General features: G+C 41.3%; 1 protein-coding gene across 8 annotated transcripts in view; it reads left to right on the forward strand.

Moving 5' to 3' along the window:
• The first annotated feature begins 927 nt into the window (after positions 1–927).
• The window catches only part of FSD1L (fibronectin type III and SPRY domain containing 1 like), a 32388-nt gene continuing 13414 nt past the window's right edge, over positions 928–19901 (forward strand). For 6 of the 8 annotated variants that reach the window (XM_052777551.1, XM_052777552.1, XM_052777553.1 and 3 more), the window contains exons 1-6: positions 938–1046; positions 5995–6090; positions 7089–7220; positions 11693–11794; positions 14730–14752; positions 16989–17110. In XM_052777551.1, coding sequence (XP_052633511.1) covers positions 1032–1046; positions 5995–6090; positions 7089–7220; positions 11693–11794; positions 14730–14752; positions 16989–17110 — 490 coding nt within the window. In that variant the 5' untranslated portion in view covers positions 938–1031. Of the gene's footprint in view, positions 1047–2240; positions 2308–5994; positions 6091–7088; positions 7221–11692; positions 11795–14729; positions 14753–16988; positions 17111–19901 lie in introns of all 8 variants that reach the window. The other 2 variants (XM_052777555.1, XM_052777550.1) reach the window with 2 other exon arrangements.

Genomic DNA, 19901 nt, shown 5'->3' on the forward strand with positions numbered 1-19901 from the left:
TGCTTGTTACTATCGGCACAGCACTCAAAGCTGCTGTAACACCATGAAGCTACACTTCAGCCCGGCGGCTGTTTTATGGCTGTACGGCTGTAAAACATCATCGTTATGAAACTACCCTTTCTTTCCAACACTGCGGTGAGACAATTTTTTTTTCCATTTTTAAAATTGGATTAGTGAGCTCCGAGATGAAGCAAAGCAGCCTTACAGGATCTCTAACCTAATACGGATTCGAAACGTAGCACGGTGATGTAACATGCATCATTGCAATTGTTGCAGTGTTGCAACGGTACGTCACGCCCAGCTCAGGGCACCGGCTGCCGGCCCCACCGGCTTGCCGGCCCCACCGGCTTGCCGGCCCCACCGGCTTGCCGGCCCCACCGCATGGCTGGTGGCGGGGCCGCTTCCCTGCAACGCGCAGCGGGAGGCGAGCGCCGGGGCTCGCAGCTCCCCCGGAGGTCACCGGGGGTTTCGGGGTGCCTGCCCCCCCCCTCCGGAGCTCGGCACCGGCCTCAGGGTGGAGAGACCTTGCTCTCTCCTGCCCCCCCGCGGCGTGCTGGCGCGCCTGACACAGGCGGCGTGTGCGCTCCAGCCCCCGCCTCCCGGCCCACGGACGAAGGCAGCGCCACAGACACCCGCCAGCCCAGCCCAGCCCGGCCCGGCCCGGCCCGGCCCCCGCCCCGCTCCCGCGCCCCTCCCCGGCTGATGCCGGGACTCGAACCGGCGGTATTCAGCACAGCCCACTGGCGGCCAGTTCCCCTTCGGCTGTGGGCTCTGACTGCGCATGCCCAGAGACCCCTCCCCGGGAGGGGAGGCGAGGCGCACGTGCCGCCGGCGTGCGCGGAGACGGGACGGGGGAAGAGGGAGCTGAGCGCAGCGCGCATGCGCAGGCGGCGCGGCAGCGTCCCGGCGCGCATGCGCCCGGGGGCGGGGCGGGGCGGGGGCGGTCTACCCGCAGGGCGGCGGAGGCCTTTAACGGTTCTGCCCCGCGGCCGGGTGTTGCCGCCGGTCCTGGCTTCGATCCCTCCCTCATCATGGACGAGCAGAGAGTGAGTGCAGGCGGCGGGAGCCTGCTTTCCCGCGGGTCGGGCCGGTCGGGCGGGAAGGCGGGCGTGCCCTCCCTCAGCTGGCCGTGCCGCCGGGCTTCGGCGGGGCGGCTGCCACTGGCAGGCGCCGAGGAGGGGGGTGTTTCCGCGAGGTGTCGGCGTTGCCGCGGCGTTGGGCCCGGCTGCCTGAGGAGAGGGGCGGTGACTGAGGAAGTTGAACGTTACCCGCTGCGTTGTGGGAGGGCGGCGAAGCGGGAAAGGAGCTTGCTCCCCGGAATTGCTGTGAGAGTTGCGGGAAGCCTCCGCCTGCGGAGAGGTACGGGAGCGGAGAGCCCAGCGAGAGGGGCTTCTGCGTGCCCGCTTGCTTCGGGCGCTGGCGTGACCGCTGCAGTTGCCGCATCTTAACCAAGTACGGCTCTGCTGGAGAGCTCCTTCACACTGTGTATTCCCGTCATAAGTAATTATGGTGCGTACATAGGCCCTTCTGTTTCCCATTGATGTAATCCTGTGTTGAAGGGAACTAATTAGTAAAAGCGTTTTGTAGTGGTTTTTTTTTTTGGTTTTTTTTTTTTTCCCTGTGGCTGCTGCCCTATAATTCCCTCCTTCCATTACTTGCCATCTGCCCCCTCAGGGAAATCACTGAGGAGCAGAGATGTGCCTGGCCAAGGGCTGGGCTTTCTAAAAACGATACTCTCTGCAAAAAGTTCTGACTCAGCCTTTAGGCGTTCAGTCTAGCAGTCCAAAAGGGCTTCTGTTACTGTCTGTCTGAAGACTGTGCTTTCCTTAGCTTGGAAACTGGTTTGTGAGTAGGGTCTGGATAACTAGCAGTACTAATGGCTTGAACTTTACAGATCGCAGATGCTTGATATTTTAGTTAAGTGCTTGTGCACTGCTACTTTGTAGTCATCTATGCTTTGGAAGTTGAGATGTTAAATGCCAAAAAAGTATGTTTCTGGTAGATACTATGTGAATTTGAGTATGTCTGCCCTTGCCTGCTTTATGTGAGGTTAGTCTCTTAGAGAAAGGGCTGCAGCTTTTGTGAGTGCTCTCAATGGATGTTCCTGAGTGGCATCATTGATCACGTTTGAATTTCATTGCTGCTCAGAGGTTCTGAATACAGTAGTAAAATTGCAGTTTATTTTGTATTTTACAATACTTTGTCTGTTAATTTACTATTGTCACCTGTATTGCCTTAAGTACTCCTTCAAACTCTGGCAACTTCAATGTATGGACAAGTACAGAAGACTAAATTAATGGAGGCTAAGTAAGTATGGCCTCTTGTTTGAAATTCGATCTGCACGTGAAGGTTCGTATGATACAGGATTTTGTCCTAGGCCCGAGGCTGCTTCAGAAACTCTGTTCTGCATCCAGTCATATCATAAGACTTCGGTATGATCTTGAGCCAGTTGATAACTTGCTTCTTAAACAGAACTGATGTAATTGTTTAATTTATCAAAGTTTACTCTTTAACTTTTATGAGATGCCCATCTGCTTCAACAGGTGGTATGTGATGTTAGTTACTAGCCCTTCAAAGAAGGGTATATCGTCTACTTTCATGCTGCTGGCAAGACTATAAGCCACTACATATTGAAGGGCTTCCTGTCGTTTTTCATGTCCTTTTATGTTCTTTATCCTGTGTGCATCCACACTGTTGCTTTACGAATGCCATGCTTTTTTTTTTCTGCAAAGAGTGTATTAGATCAGAGAATAAGAATAGGACATAAAAGTGAAGAGCAGTAGGAAGCTCGCTGTCGTGGTTTAACCCTAGCCAGCAACTAAGCACCACGCAGCTGCTCACTCACTCCCCACCCCCTCATCCCCCCCCTGCAGTGGGATGGGGGAGAAAATTGGGAAAAGTAGCAAAACTTGTGGGTTGAGATAAGAATGGTTTAATAGAACAGAAAAGAAGAAACTAATAATGGTAATGATAACACTAATAAAATGACAACAGTAATAATAAAAGGATTGGAATATACAAGTGATGCACAGTGCAATTGCTCACCATCTGCTGATCGATGCCCAGCTAGTCCCCGAGTGGTGATCCCCCCACCCCCACTCCCCCCAGTTTATATACTAGTTGTGATGTCCCATGGTATGGAATATCCCTTTGGCCAGTTTGGGTCAGGTGCCCTGGCTGTGTCCCCTCCCAACTTCTTGTGTCCCTCCAGCCTTCTTGCTGGCTGGGCATGAGAAGCTGAAAAATCCTTGACTTAGTATAAACACTACTTAGCAATAACTGAAAACATCAGTGTGTTACCAACATTTGTCTCCTACCTAACTCAAAAACATAGGGCTATACCAGCTACTAGGAAGATGATTAACTCTATCCCAGCTGAAACCAGGACACTCACTTATAGCAGCAAGAATGAATTCTGTACAAAAACATGCCATAATGTTTTGGAAATGGATTTGAAACTGACCTCATGTAACATATGCTGGCCAGAGAGAAAACTAAAAGAAAATTATTTGTAATAGTACTACGAAACTACAAAATACTACATCCATCAGTGGGCAATAGATTTAAATTTCCTTCAGTGTAGAAATACTAAGAAGTTTGTTGAGTTTGGTGCTGTTATAATTCTTCTATGAAGTAACTTAGAATGTAAGCCTCAAGTGCTGCTTATGTTGGTAATTTTTCTAGCACCCTTTTTGCTACATGTAGCAACTTTTCAGAAATTCCCATTAAAGGAAGAAATGGCAACAGTGCAGTGTTTTGAATTTGGCATGTGTCTTTGTATGTTTGGAAGAAAATCTATTTATTACATATTAGTGATTAGAAAATTATATTAGATAATATTGTATGTTAGTGATTCCTAAAAGCTGACTTTCTGTTCTGGCGGCTTGTGCATAGGTGTTTAAGAAAAATTCTGTCTACTGCTGGTGGATATTTTTAGGCCTCTTGCATCTGCGTTTGTAGAAGCTGTCTAAACTTGTTCGAGTTTGACCAAACCTGGTGGAATTTCTGTTTGGTGAAATTGGTAGCTTGCTTAAAAAGAGCTGTAGTGATCTCTGTTTGGTCTGTTGACTTTAACTTTAGATGTAGTGGAAAACCTTACTTGACAGCTATCTTCCAGTTGCTGCCATGTATTTGGTTGTGTAAAGGCTTTCTAAGCATTCCTCACATGTAGATCTTTTCCTTTAATGGCATGTAGCTTATAAAAACCAAAACCATTGTTCAGTACTATGTACAAGAAGACTAATTTTTTTTTTCCATGAGGTGCAACCGAGTAAGCCCTAAAATCCTAGCTGAAAAAGGATTGAGGGTTTTCTTGTTCATCCAAATTGACAGTTATGTTTATAGGATCTAAGGCTTAACTGTGGGCTGTCTGACATGCGAAAACAATTGCCTCTGGTCAGTAGTGAATGCAGAAGCAGCTGGTTGGACAATGGTGTTTCATCTGCCATTCTGATGTGTACAAAATTGTCATTAAACATGTTCAGTTTTAACCAGACAATGCAAAGATTCTGTCATGAAGTGATCAAGACTCTGTTTCTGAAACAAGCCAATCTGGTTTTGTTTCTCTTCCTCAGAGTCCTAACATCAGTCATTGCTAGCTGGTCCATTACATCTTTACGGAACACCATCACAATGCCTGTGGTAAAAGCAGTAAAATTTCACTTTCCACTGCTAGTGGCTTAACTTTGAGTGTGATGCTATACAAACAGGCAGTGGGCCAGAGTACCAATAAATTCATCATTGCAGATTCATCGAAAACTGCCGAGGAAGGGGTCAAAAGAAACAGGTACAAGCATGGCTTAGGACTAGTGGAGAGATTTCCTTATATGGGATGTAGTGTCAAGGTTTGCTGTGGATGTTGTGAAAGGATAAAATATTTTTCTTGCTTTTAGCAAACAAATGTGATCTAAGTAGTAAATAGTTATTAAGAAATTGGGCGGGACCTCTGCAACATCTTTTTGGTGGTCTGGCTGTTTTTAAGGTGTGCTTGTTAGTTCCCCATGACTCGATTTCCTAAATGTTGTCAAGTAACAATGTTAAGCAGAGCAACTTGAAACTTTGAGCCAAATCTAGCATCTTAGAGTCAGATTTGTTTCTAGAGCTTATTATCAACCAGCCTGAATTAAATAACAGAAAATTCTTAGTTACCTCCTCACCTTTTCCTTTATTTTTACTTAGGTACGTTGATGTGTTTTTGTCAAATTCTTAGAATATGTGACTGACTACTGAACAAATTTAGACTTCGTAGTCTTATTTAATTTAAAAATGCATTTTGATGAGCTTAACAGTTTTGCCTACTTAGTATATGTTTTGTAAGCTGAATCTACTGCTTTTTAATAGCTGGAGTAGTACACCACAGAAATCACCTTGATTCTCTTTCTCAGCTTTCAGTAAGCTTTCTGCTTTGAGGTCACTTTTAATTGGAACTTATAAATTATTTGCCAAAATATTTTACCTCTTGTAGGATAAGTTTACAAATCACTGTTACGGATCTATTCTGTATAAACTGTCAGCTTAGTTATTCAGCACTAGCTTCTTCTGACAATAGAAAATGCTATTGTTTCTTCTGGGTTAACTTTTACCAGCTTTTTTTTTTTTTTTTGTTCTCTTATTTGGTTGCACAAGCACTAACTTTCTCATCTGGAGAATTTTCATATGGCAGTGTGGTGCCAGTAGGTAGTCTGGTTTAGATGGCTCGGGAGTGGTATTAACATGAGTAGCAAAACATGTGAAACAGTGGTGTATCATAAAACACGTTCTTGATTTCTCTTAAACTAACAACTGGAGATCTTTAGTTTGGTGGAATGCTTCTTAGACATTTGATACTCTTTCTCTTTTCTACACAATATGTATTTCCTGATCCCATCAGAATAAGAGTTGAATTCACCACAACTGGAATGTGTATGATGAATTTCCATATATGTTGAAATGGTGATGGTTAAAAAAATTACAAGGTTCTTTTACAACTTCTCTCACTTGTTTTTGTAATTCTAGGAGACCCTGCAAAGGATTGTATCTACTCTAGCGAACAAAAATGATGAAATTCACAACTTCATTGACATGCTGAACCATACCATAAAAAATGTTCAGGTATATATATTAAGGCTTATAGATTGTAGCTGAGAGGGGAGCAAATGCTTTGTCAATCTCAAACTGGGTAGTGTGTAAAGGATGGGCTATGAGAATCAAGTTTAAAATGTATATGCATGTTGGAACCAGGTAGGAAAACATTTTTTTTTAAGTCTGTCTCTAGTCGAAAGGTATGGTGGTTTTGCTTTTCATGTGGAAAGCTATTGTAGGATTTGATTTGTGTGGAAGAGAGAATCTGGATTTTGATGCAAGATCCCAAACTCCTGTTTGTTGGAAGTAGTCTATCATTTTTTAGACTTATAGTCTGCTTGGCAGACTGAAAAATGAGACCATCCTGATACTTGAAAGACAATTCTTTGCTCTTTCTGTTTTCAGTAGTTGCAAATTGTTGGGCTTAAGTTAAAAGTCAGACCTAATTTTTAGACCATCTGCGCTAGAATGAGATTTAGGTTCCTTTAGCCTAGCAATAAGCCATAAGTTGTTTGTTTCACGCTAAAGCTGAGCCAAATTAACTGCAGAAATGGAGATCATGCAGCAGATCTTTAAGCTGGCTACTTGAGTGCAGTTTTTAGTATCATATAAAACCATTTTATATGGAATTGGATAAACTACCACCTTGCAAACATCTAGCAATCTGTATGTAATTGTGAGAGGGAAATCAAGGCCTTTTGGCATGGAACAAAGTTGCCAAGTATGTTGGTCCTGTGCAAGTTTGAGTATCATGGAATTTTCATGGATTTCAGCCTTCAGTGTTGTGATGTAAAGTCTGCTTAGGAGGTGTCCCTCATTCCTAATGCTTGTTCCCTTTTGATAAGGTGAGGAGCAGTGACAAGGTATCTAGCGGTCATGGCAAAGCATGTGTTCTGGGTTTGTGTGGCAGGGTGTTTGGCAGCGGAGGAGGGGCTGCAAGGTTTGGGCAAACAATGTGACTTTCAGTCTAAGAGACTAGTCTGCACTGTTTCCAATACAAATTCCAGCAGTTCCAATTCTCTTCTCAGGTAAACTCTTCTAATGTAATCAGCGAGTTGGATAAAGAATTTGATGGTCTGTATTCTATATTGCATGAGATGAAGGGGAGTATGGCCAACACTATTCAGCAAGAAGAGGCTCATAAAATTCAAGCTCTGCAGGTAACTATAACTACATCTGTAAATCTTTGCAGCTGAGTAGAAGCAGTTTTAAACTGCTATTTTAAATCTCAACTGAAAGTGAGATTTTGGTAGTGTTGCAAGAAATGCAGTAAGTATATGGTAAATGTTTTCTTTGATGTAAGTGCTTCTCTGGTCCGTTCTTCTAGTGTACTTCATGGTCTCTAGCATATTTATGTTCTCAACATTGTTATGTAGAAAGGAGGTGGTATTACCTGTAGACCTTACAGGTGGAGAGTGGCTGCATAGGAGCAGGACTTAGGTACGTTTACTACCTTCAAAGTAATGAACAGCCTCTGGACTGAAATTGGTTTCTTTCTCCAGTTTGGATTATGAGCATCTGAACCTGTAGACATGCCTAAGTGATTTGCTCAGGCTTGAACTTAAGAGTCGAGAGTCATGCCAGGTACCCTAAGCACAAAGGGTGGTCTCCTGTTGACAGAACTGGCCATCCTCCACTTGTTAACATCAAGCAAATTGTATATGCACACTGGAAGACACATGGGAATTGCTTGAGAACAGGTTACACTGGTGCCTGCTACTAAACCTGCTGTGTGAACTTTACCAGCTTGTAGTTGTGTAATTTCATGCAGGAGAATCTTTCCAGTGGGTTTCAGAGAGACAGACAAAAATGTAACTTTGTGAAACATGTATAAGGTCTATGTTTTTCCAGTAGCCTGTGGCAAGTTGGCTCTAGCTTTCAGAAAGTCTAGTTGCATGGGGCCAGAGCCCAGTTAAATCTTTTAAGCAGAAACTGTTTCTCTAGCTTTGTATTGGATTTGCGTGGCAAGGTTTTGGTAGTGGGGGGGCTACAGGACTGGCCTCTGTGACAAGCTGCTGGAAGCTTCCCCTGTGTCTGACAGAGCCAATGCCAGCCTGCTCCAGGATGGACCCGCTGCTGGCCAAGGTCAAGCCAATCAACAACAGTGATAGCGCCTCTGTGACAACATATTTAAGAAGGAGAAAAAAAGTTGCTGTGGGAACAGAAACTGCAGCTGGACAGAGGAGTGCGAACATGTGAAACAACTCTGCAGACACCAAGGTCAGTGAAGAAGGAGGGGGAGGAGGTGCTCCAGGTGCCGGAGCAGAGATTCCCCTGCAGCCCATGGTGAAGACCATGGTGAGGCAGGCTGTCCCCCTGCAGCCCGTGGAGGTCCATGGTGGAGCAGATATCCACTTGCAGCCCGTGGAGGAACCCACACCGGAGCAGGTGGATGCCCAAAGGAGGCTGCGACACTGTGGGAAGCCCACGCTGGAGCAGGCTCCTGGCAAGACCTGTGGATCTGTGGAGAGAGGAGCCCACACTGGAGCAGGTTTGCTGGCAGGACTTGTGACCCTGCGGGGGACACACCCTGGAGCAGTCTGTGCCTGAAGGACTGCACCCTGCGGAAGGGACCCATGCTGGATCAGTTCATGGAGAGCTGTCTCTTGTGGGAGGGACCCCATGATGAAGCAGGGGAAGAGTGAGGAGTCCTGCCTCTTGAGAAGGAAGGAGTGGCAGAGACAATGTGTGATGAACTGACTGCAACCCCTATTCCCCGTCCCACTGCGCTGCTGCAGGGGGAGGAGGTAGAGAATTTGGGAGTGAAGCTGTGCCGAAGAAGAAGGGAGGGGTGGAGGGAAGGTGTTTTGAGATTTGGTTTTATTTCTCATTACCCTGCTCTGGTTTGATTGGTAATAATTTTAAGTTAATTTTCCCCAAGTCGAGTCTGTTTTGCCTTTGATGGTAATTAGTGAGTGATTACTCCCTGTCCTTATCTTGACCAATGAGCCCTTTGTTATATTTTCCCTCCCCTGTCCAGTTGAGGAGAGGGAGTGATAGAGTGGCTTTGGTGGGCACCTGGCACCTAGCCAGGGTCAACCCACCACAAGCTTTTTTCTTTAAACAATCCTAGCTGCAGCATTCTTCTGTCTAGTTCTTTTTGCTTATGCAAAGCAATACGGAAGATGTTTGTTCCTGAAAAACCCCACCTCCTCATGTCTAGTCAGTTTCATGAAGTTCTAGAAGTGGTTTCCTGAAATTTCATAGGCTTCCTTATAAAGTCTGTTTTATGTTCATACTTAAAGACTGGGTGTAAAACATTCCGGAACTTCTGAGTGCATAAGTTAAGTAAAGGACTTAAGTGCACTTTTCCACCTCCAATTTAATCTTTCTCCCCATATGTCTGTTTTAAGTCCTTCTGAAGTTTCTCAACAGGCAGAGGTCTACCCACATCCAGAGACACTTAGGACTTAAATGCTTAAAGAGTAAGTGCTTCTCAATGAACAGCCCACAGGAGAAAATCGGCTGTGGCATGTATCAATTATGCTACCTTCTAGTGAGGAAAAACTGAAGTTAATCTTGCAAAAAATTATTCTGGAACTGAAAACTGTTTTGATTGTTACTCATCTGGCAGTTTGAGTTGACTATTGAAATTTTATGTTAATATCTGTTAATTTTCTGTTAGTTAATCTGATTTGATCAAGCTCAGGTATGGTTGAGCTGAGTTCTGAAAGCTTGTCAGTGTGGTACAGCTGTATCAAGAATTGCTGCCCAGTATCTGTGTTGAACAGCTGAGCTCCTACTTTGTCAGGAGAGGATGAAGACAAGTGGAATGTTACAGATCACCGACACAGTTGTTAAGTGTCCTACTTGTCCTTCAGCTGAGGCTGTTCTCTTAACTACAGACCCAGAGGACATTCTATTTATTTGATGAAAGACCAAGCTTCCTCTGTAACTGAGGCACTGCAAGAGTGGTTTTCCCAACAGTCAATCTACCAAACTGAACTAACAGATGAAAATGGTTGCATTGAATGTATTAATCCAGGCCATTATCTTTTGACTGGAACCGAAAGTTAACTTTTCATGAGGAAACCAAGGAACTTCAGTGAGGGCTAAACATCATGTTTTAAAGGAATGGACTTGCTTAATTTATTGTCCTCTTAAAGTGCTTGTGCTGTAGTTAGTCATCTGTAGTTGACTAGATGCTCTTGTTGAGAATAAGCTGTAAGTTAAAATACTGGGGCTACATAATGGTGGAAGAGGGTGAGGATTTAATATTTAGACTGATCCCTCCCAAATAATTTGGAAGTCAAGGCCAAAAATTAGAAATTCTCCTTAAACCCTTGCTTTGAAAATACATTGCTTCATTTTGGGGCAGTGTATTTTAATGACACTAAAGTATTTATTTTTAACTCCAAATGCAATTGCAACTCACAAAGATGCTAATGGAAGCATCCAGTTACTGTGTCATTTCTGCAAAGCTGTTTGAAAATGCCTCTGGCATTTGCTTCTCTCTTTTGAGGTGTTCGCCTGGGACATTTTGGCAGCATCATGGTATATCTGAGTTTGTCAGCATTGGATATCATCCAAAGAGGAGAGCAGCTGTATTAGATGAATGACAGCTTGCATTAATGGCATGCTTCAGAAGTTATCTGGAAACTGTGTACAAACTTCTAGCTGTTGGATGGTTTCCTTGTTGCTATTTTATCCTCGAACAGTAAATCTGAGGGGCAGCTGGCAGCTGGCCCAGGTCAACTCACCACTCTTGCCAAAACTAGTTAAGCTTCTGAAGTGCTTGAGACCAGTCTCTTCTTGAAGTTGATGCACTGCTTTTGAGACAGTGACTACTTTAGAGCAAGCTGTCTTTCCTGAAGTGTTTTAAAGAAAAGTAACTACTTGCTGTTGACTTGTTCTTAGATATTACAGTATCGCATGAGTAGAAAAACAGCTGTAGGTTGAATGGCAATGCAAAAGTGCTGGTGGGTTTAAAATGTGCATCTTGTTTAACCTACAATATGTTTAGGATCCTGCAGTGTATTCAAAACTGATCTTTTTAGGGATATACCCATTGTATGTAATACCGGAAGTCCTCTGTGGAGTGTTTTATGTACTGGGAATGGTGGTTTACTAATGACAGAGTTTTAGATAACCCTGATAGAAATTTATGTTCTGCCCCTCTTCCTCTGTTCCCCTTCTGCTACTATCCCCATTTGTTATAAAGCAATATTGATTTTTCAGGGTTGTCTCCTGACAGTTCTAGAGCTGGTTGGGGCTAAAATCATTGCCTTTTTCAAGGCTACTGCTACATTAAACAGTATTGGTTCATTGATGAAGTGCAGTTCTGTAAATAGAAATTGTAGCATGCGCAGATGTAAGCATTTCTTTGATTCGAAATCCTGATGTTGGGAGAAATAGGCCTTAATATGAAATCTGGCTTTTAAATTAGACTTCAGCACCTACCCAACTGTTTCCCCTCTGGATTTACAGGATGTGTCATGTATCACTGTGTACTTGTCAAGCACAGTGAAGTTCTAGTTAACACCATGTGTCAGAGGTAATAGCTTTGATTAGATAAGGTAATAAGTTGTTACAAATGCACAGAAAAGCCGTGTAGTTCTAGTACTGGTAGTTTATAAACCTTTTTTTAAATGTGAGTACATCAAATTACTCTTTCTTTCTGTTTTTGCTTTAGGATCAGCTTAGCCAGTGTAGTAATGCCCTAGAGAGTTCTGAAGAGCTGCTGGAACTTGCTGCGCAGTCGCTGGACATAAAGGACCCTGTGGAATTCTTACAGGTAGAAAACATTGAATGGATGTGCATAAGGCAGATGTTGGTATTTGTCTCAATTTGAAATATCCTTTGCATTACTGTACTGGACGCTGCAAACTTAGCAGGAATATTGAGAGTAAGGATAGAGAGGCATATAAAAATACAGTTAATGCTCTATTGAGGAGGCCAAGTCAAGCACTATAGTCTTGGACTTTTATGCAATCTCTAATAAAATAAGTTTTTTCTCATTTAGAGTGAGGGGGGAGGGAAAGGAATGCCTTCTCTTGGACGACTGTCAGTGTTAAGCAAACTTGCACTGATGCTAGGTAAGCAAACCCAGAAAGTGAGGGTGAAATAAATCTATAAAACCAAACCAAGACTTACAAAATGTGTGATGGCCAGCACTTAAAGCCATGGCAAGTGACCCATTGGTTGCCCAGCGCTGTTAAATGACACTTGCAGAGAGTCTCTGTATTCTAGCTGCAGCCATCTGTGGATGACAAGATGTTTGTTTTGCAGAAGTTCATGCAAGCTGTGGATCTTTAATTTGCAACTGTGAACTCTATAGCTGGCCTGAAAGATGTGATGAAACTGAATTCAGGGCAGCTCTTCCTCTATTCCCCAAAACATAATGCATTTGTATACTGTGTAGGCAAGAGCCTGATTTGGGCATGGCATTGTGATTCCAGTACAAATAATGTGTACTTTAACACAGCAGACTTGTAAATAAGGCAACATGTATCTAACTGGAAGAACATACTTACAAATTAATAAAACAGTTCTACATATACACTGACTGGGTACATTAGGCTTGCTATAATAATCCTAGTGTTAGTAGTGGGGTCAGCCACGCCAAATCCAAGACCCAATTACTTTTGCCTTTCTGCATTTTAACAGGAACAAGGACACAAATTATTCTAAAAGAGCAGGCAGAAAAATTGTGTTACTGTGTTAGTTATACCTTTTGGCAACGTTTGCTGTTGTACTTCCTGAGTGTCAGCTTTGATTTATTTGCCTTGAAGAGTGACAGTTTCTAAACTGAATATTTTTTTTAGCACTTCAGTTTGAGTTGTCCTTTCTGTCTTGTCACACTGATGTGTAAAAATTAAGTTAGCTCTTGAGCACTATGCAGAATGTAGCTTTAAATTTAATGTAAGTTTCTCTTCAGATATCTCTAATGCTTTTTTTCAATCAAACACATTAAGGAAAATTATTTGAGTGTTTGGGGGGGGAAATCTATCTAAATTTGGAGTCTGAGGCTTAAGATACTGAAATCCAACTCAGTGAACTCTAATATCTAGAGTTTGAAACTTGTATTATACTGGCTCGCACTTGTAAATGTGCCTTCAGATATGGCATTTTAAGGTAATTGCCTTGGCTATTAGCTAGCTGAATCTATTGCTCTGCTAATGGGAATACCAAGTGTTCCTGAAAGGGCAGCTCTGGCCCTGACTCTCTTCTATTGACACAAATTTTCTTCAGATCCTCTGGTAAATCAGTTCTGGAGAAACTAGCGTAAGACTAAACTAAGATTATTTTTGTAAAATTTTTTTTCTATATTAGATTTTTAGTGGCTTTATTTGTTGAATTGGCTTACCTGGAAGTCAGAAGAACATGAATGCTAGCACACAGGAGGGTTAGTGTGTTAGGGTTCAGTGGTTAGATAGGATGTGATTTGACACTGCTGGGCAGCTAATCTGAGATTGGCTGTTACCCTTCTTTGTCAGTAGCCTGGAAAAAAACTAAATTCAAAGGAGTTAAGCCAGGACTGTCTTGCAAAAGACTGTTCATTGAGTCCTGGCTACCACATATTCCACTAGGTGTAGAGGTTATGAAGAAGGCTTTTGTTTTTAAGTAGGTGTTAGCTGCTTTGTCTACAGCTGTCATGTAGGAAAAATCCGTCAGTAGTTCCTACAATAACTTTGGTTTGGGGTAAAACAAAGCTACCTCTTAAGCTAAATTATTTGTAAACACTTGGGGTTTATTCCGCTTCCCGCTTTGGGAATACAAAATTGGTTTTATGGCAGGGACAGTGATTTTTTTTTTATTTGCGTTTTTTTTTTTTTCATTGAGCTTGCTTTATAGTTAATGAAAAATTTGGAATTCCTCCACTTCTGTTTGACTTTAAACTGGGAAGCTGCCTGATGTTTCTTGTCTCCTGTTTGGAAGGGAGAGTATTTCAGCTGAATGGTAACTAGATCAAGTAGCAATGTTAACTCTGAGCATGGATTCAACAGACCTAACTAAGCCGTCACATTTTGTCTTAGGTTTGCAGTTCCCCTTAGTGAAGGACAGGGATTTTGTCTTTCCAAATGCCAGTTAATGGTTATCTTTGAAATATGCCATCACCACTTCTGCATCTGCTTCAGCAGTATCATTTAAATGCTGGGAAAAACTATGTTCTGTGGTTTTGAATAGTGACATATGGAGAGCACCTTTTAGGAAGTATTATCAGAATAGTACAATAACTTTCAGAGGAAAAATTAAAGCAAGTCCTATTTTTTCTTGTTTGTCAGAGTGTACTTCCTGTGATATAGCCAGACAAGTCAGGTATGGTTACATGCCACTACTAAGCACTTTAGTTTCACAGAAAATACCATGGTAGTTGAATTTTACTTACTTGGTCATGTAGCTCTTTTAAAATGTGATGGAGAGTAACTTAACTGATTAAGAGAATTCTGAAGAGACAAAGTCACACCCAGGATGTTGAGTAATTTGGAATTGGTTTGGTGTGATTCTTGAGAATTTTTTTCCCAGGTGATACTTGTTGCAGTTCTAACCAATACTATTAACATGCTTTATGGGAAAACTTATTTTGATGGAAATGTGAAACTCATTTTGATCTTTAAATCTGAGTAATACAGCTGAAATTGTTCTCAGCCTTCTTGCATGTTACTGCAATTGATACTTGCATGGAAATACTAACTACTTTTTCTTTCTTCTTCCTGACGTGCATCAAGGCTGCCAGACAGATCAAAGATAGGTACAGTACAAAGTCTATTGCTTTTGTGTCTTTGAATTAACCTTATCCTTGAAAATCCATTTATTTTGAAAGGGTCATAGTCAGCTTAAATTAAATTCATTGACTCTTTCCTAAGTGTTGTGACATCACAACTTTTGAGAGAGAACTAAAATAGACAATACATCATTAATTATTATTAATAGTAAACTTCTGATTTATTATACCCGATGGGTGAAATTTAATAATGTTTCAAGCTGACTCTGCCCCTTTAAATTATGGGAGAATCTTGTTGTTTGGGGGTTTTTAAGTACTTACAGACTTTTGCTAGCTCATTTTCCTTTTGAATGTAAAAGGTCTTGTAGCTGTTGAAATACTTCTGGTGACATCACTGGCTAATGTTAGTGAAATTGCTATTTCTTTGAACTATGTCTTCAAACTATTGTTTAGAAAGCAAAATTTTACTATTTCAAAATAAATGGTAAAGCAGTTTTTCTTCACTTGGAAGAATAACTATGTTCTGAGAGTCTGACCTTCTGGTTTGGAAAACTTACTATGATGTGCATAATATTTTGAAAGACAGCTCACACGATGTTTCTAGCGTATGTTGCTCTCAAGGACCAAATACATTGGCTTTCAATTTACAGGTTTTCAAGGAAGGGTCTGATTGTCTAAATTCTCTGAAGCTTTCTGTAAAATGAGTAGTTGCTAGAGAAATTAATCTTTACTTTTCAAGGGTAAAGATTTAGTGTCCTTAACAAATCAGAGGGATAGTGGCAGTGGTAGGAATCTTAATACTTCTTATCTGTAATAAGCATCCTCTTCCAGTTTCTTGAAGTGCTGTGTGATTTAATCCTTTTGAACCAATTGTGGCTGGTTCTCTGTCTAAGATCGGTGTCTAAACAGAAGTTAAAAAGCTGTCTGAAGCTGACTACTCAGTGTTCTCCTAATGCTAGTCAGAGGATTATCCTTCCTTAAGATTTACTCTACCCATCTGGCCAAACAGTGGAATCTGCTAGGCAGCCCATACTGAATTCAGAACATCAACTCTGTCTTGGGAAATCAATTGACCTGTCTCTTATGATGTTCAGTTCAGTGTAATAATTGTCTTATATCCCAAAATTGTAATGCTTCTATCTTTAATACTCAACTTCATATTTTCTGCCCCTTCTTCACTACCTGATTTTTTTGTTTTTCACCATTCTTTAATGTACCTGTAGTTAGTACACAATACTAGTGAAGTACTTAATGTATCGCTTCCTGTGAGCTATTAGGTGTTCTAAAGTTGCCACAGATCTGTGGGTGTAAATTGGATACAAGTGTTAGCAGTTAACTTTTTGTGGTGTGTATATTACTTTCTAGTTAAGAATCTCTTTTTTTAAAGCAGGAGTTAGGACCTGTGTGCTGTCTGAATCAATGTTATTCAAATTCTGCTGTGTGGCCTGATGTTTTCAAAGTTACAGAACTGTACAAGAGACTTGTCCTCCTTTTTTTGGTGGTGTAGTTGATGGAGTCCAGGAGTGTCTTAGGATTATTCAGAATAAGGACTGAGCTAAGATTTCAGAAGTGGAAATGGGACCTGTGCTTCAGTATATCTTGTAAGAACGATCTGATACTTGCATGTTCCAAAGCAATATGGTGTCTGCAACTTAACCATTTCTTCATCCCCTGATAAGTTCAGAGGTAGATATGAAATCAGAATATTCAGCTTGTTCACTGCTATTTATAAATGCCTCCTGAGCAATATCTAACGTGAAAATGCACTTTGGAGGTAATGAGTGGGTCTTGCAAGCAGGAAAGTCTTTGGACCTTTTTAAACTAAAGGTTTAAGCTTCAAATTTTGAAGTATATAAAGCGTGATCCTGATTCTGCAGTGCTTTAGGTTTTTCATACTTCCTGATTTTGTGTAAAGTGATATGAGTTTTGTTTTGTCTCTTATCCAAGGTCTTTTTCACTAGTAAAAGAAGTTTTAAGCTCTTCTCTAGTCACTCCTAGTATTTCTTTTTCTAGTAATATGGAATAACTGGAAGCTGGCACCATGTTCTCTTTGAGACAGTCACATTAGCAAAAGTTTCTATTTTGGAGTCTGTGCTAAATGGTAAACAGTTATCTGTTAGAAGAATGTTCTGGTCTTTGATCAGTATTTTGGCTAACAGTTTGAGATTAACAATACAGATTATCTGATTGCTGTTTTTGAAAATAACTATAGGACTTAAACAATGCAAAATACATTTTGCTAATGCTGCTTTCCTGACTTTAGAGTCACAATGGCTTCAGCGTTCCGCATCTCTCTGAAACCAAAGGTCAGTGATAGTATGACTCATTTGATGGTGGACTTCGCTCTGGAAAGGCGGATGCTCCAGGCTGTAAAGTTTTTGCCAGGTAAAAACTGTATACAGTGAGTTTAATTTGTTACTACATGAACAATTTACTATATTTAAAACAAATAAAACAAAAGCATACCTCTTGCACCCTAATGAGCAAATTTTTCAGAGTACCTAAATTCATTCTTATTCATTGGATGTCATGCTGAATACCTTGAGCATAAAAGAGTTTTCTATTTATATTGTGTTAATTTCTACATAATATAGCATTTCAGAAAATAACATTGATCTCAGAAGCAAGAATGAGTCTTCCAGACTGTGGTTTTTCTTGAGTTGTCAGTTCCTTTGTACTTCCTGAAGTTATTTTCTCAAGACTGTACCTGCTAGCTTGATGCTTAGTAACACTCCAAAGTCCTAGTCATCTGCAGTAGTTATGCATGGAACTGTAAGGTAATATGTTGCTTACAAGAGTGGTGATATGGTCTGAAATGTGAGAGGGATAATCTACTAGGGCAGTGATATTACCGTAATACAAAATGTGTATTGATGCATCTATTTGTTACTGTTTGAAAGTAAACTTCGGTGCAGTATATGTCTTTAATGTCTTTTTATTGACATTGCTTTCCTATTTAAACTTCTTTGCCCTTGACTAATACCAAGAATATATTGACAAGAGTAATGCTAGCAGGGACATAAATTGTTTCATCTCTAGGTCACTAATCCAAATATGTTAAGGACTTGGCAGCATCAGTTTACATTTCTGCCCATTTATCTTGTATGATGCAGATACTGTATGTGGTAGCAGGTGTAGTAAACTACCAACATTATTCCTAGTGGTCAACTAGGAGTGTCTAGGCAGAAATTCACCTTTTAGTCTTAGACTCTGGGTGGCAATCATTGCTCTATGTCATAGATAAAGGAACAACGTAGGTAAGCTGATCACAGTGTACCTCTTTATCAAGAATGGAAGTGCAAAGATATAATGGCAAGCATGAACAAAGTCTTATATCTAGATGAAGATATTATTTAGTATGACCTTTCTTGTACATGCACTTTCCGTATCAAATATGCAGGAGTTTAAATTGTTTGTGCCTTTGATTTGTAGACAGAAAAATTAAGTGTCTGGGTATCAATCTTGCTTTCTTCTACTGTAGTGCCAAGCTATCAAATTACTCTGACACCAAATACTGATAGCTCAAACTGTTGCAGGCAAAATTGCACTGAGCATTGATAGACCTTCATACTGATGTCCTAGTGTGGTAACTGAAAACAGGTTTGGTGTTGTGGTAGTGCACGCATTTGAACACTGCTTGCCAGAATTATGGTCACTCCAAACATGTGGGAGATTCTTTATCTTGTATGTTATACCATGACAAAAATAATGGGAGTAGGTAGCTAAACTTAGAGGTATATGTTCTGAAATACTCGTCCTCATCTTAATTTTTCTTTTGCCTAAGAAGAGATCTTACTGATATTATTCTCAAAGAATTGTTGGATGACTTTGAAATTTGATGGCAACTGCATGTGATTAACACTTGAGAATTTGTTGTGGTTTAATCCCAGTGGGTAGCTAAGCACCACACAGCTGCTTGCTCACTCTCCCCTGCCACCGTGGGATGAGGAAGAGAACCAGAACAGTAAATGTGAGAAAACTTGTGGGTTGAGATAAAGACAGTTTAATAGGTGAAGCAAAAGCTGTGTGCGTAAGTGAATTCATTTGCTACTTCCCATTGACAGGCAAATGTTCAGCTATCTCCAGGAAAGCAAGGCTCCATCATGTGTAACGGTTATTTGGGAAGACAAAATGCCATGACTCTGAAGGTCCCTCCCTTCCTCCTTCCCCCAGCTTTTATTGCTGAGCATGATGTCATACAGTGTGGGATATCCCTATGATTAGTTGGGGTCAGCTGTCCTGGCTGTGTCCCCTCCCAACTTCTTGTGAACCCCCAGTCTACTTGCTGATGGGGCAGCATGAAAAACAGAAAAGGCCTTGATGCTGCTCAGCAATAGCTAAAACCCCTGTGTTACCAAAACTGTTTTCATCACAAATCTGAAGCGTAGCACCATACAAGCCTCTATGAAGAAATGTAACTCTGTCCCAGCCAAAACCAGTACAGACTTGAATACTTTTGCTTTCAGTCTCTTCTGTGGTGCTTATTTGTTCCTCAGCATTTTAAACCTCTGCCACCAGTTGCAGTGTAATTCCTGCTTGGCTTAAACTGCAGGGATGTGAGGGGTAAAAGTGTGCGTTTCAGTAGTGCTAGGTTAAAATATTTGAACGGGTCATGAAGGGAGGGTGTGGGAGGATGTGAAGTAGTGTGCATAAAGCAAACCAGGCCTTCTGCTTCTAGTGGACCTGCTATAGCTGGGATATGTTTGGATCTAGATGGTAAAATTACACATCTCTAAATGACTCAACCATAATTAATGTGATGTTGATTGTCATCAGTCATTGTGGAGGGGATTCATGGCTAACAATCTGTTCAAGAAATAGTTTTCAACTGCATAAAGGCAACCTGTATGTAATTAGGACTTGGTCACTGGGGCATACCTATACAGATCAACACAGTTAAGGGTTTGAGTGTTATGAAGAGGGATGATTTTTAACAAACAAAATCTGCAGGTCTGTCAGTTCCACAGATGCATCAGTGTTGTACTTTTTGATGTTCCTGCTTGATACATTGACTTGCAGGCCACTTTATATAGATTTCAAGCTGATCCTTCCTCCAAAAACTGCACAAAATACATACTCTTCATAGTGTCCAAAGTACATTCAAGGAAGATTTTTGCTGGAGAAAGTGAAGATGTTTTAAACACCTTCTTTTGAAAAACATTTTCCAATTACCTGA

The sequence above is a fragment of the Harpia harpyja genome, chromosome Z (genome assembly GCF_026419915.1).
Source record: "Harpia harpyja isolate bHarHar1 chromosome Z, bHarHar1 primary haplotype, whole genome shotgun sequence".
In the NCBI taxonomy this organism is placed as follows: domain Eukaryota; kingdom Metazoa; phylum Chordata; class Aves; order Accipitriformes; family Accipitridae; genus Harpia; species Harpia harpyja.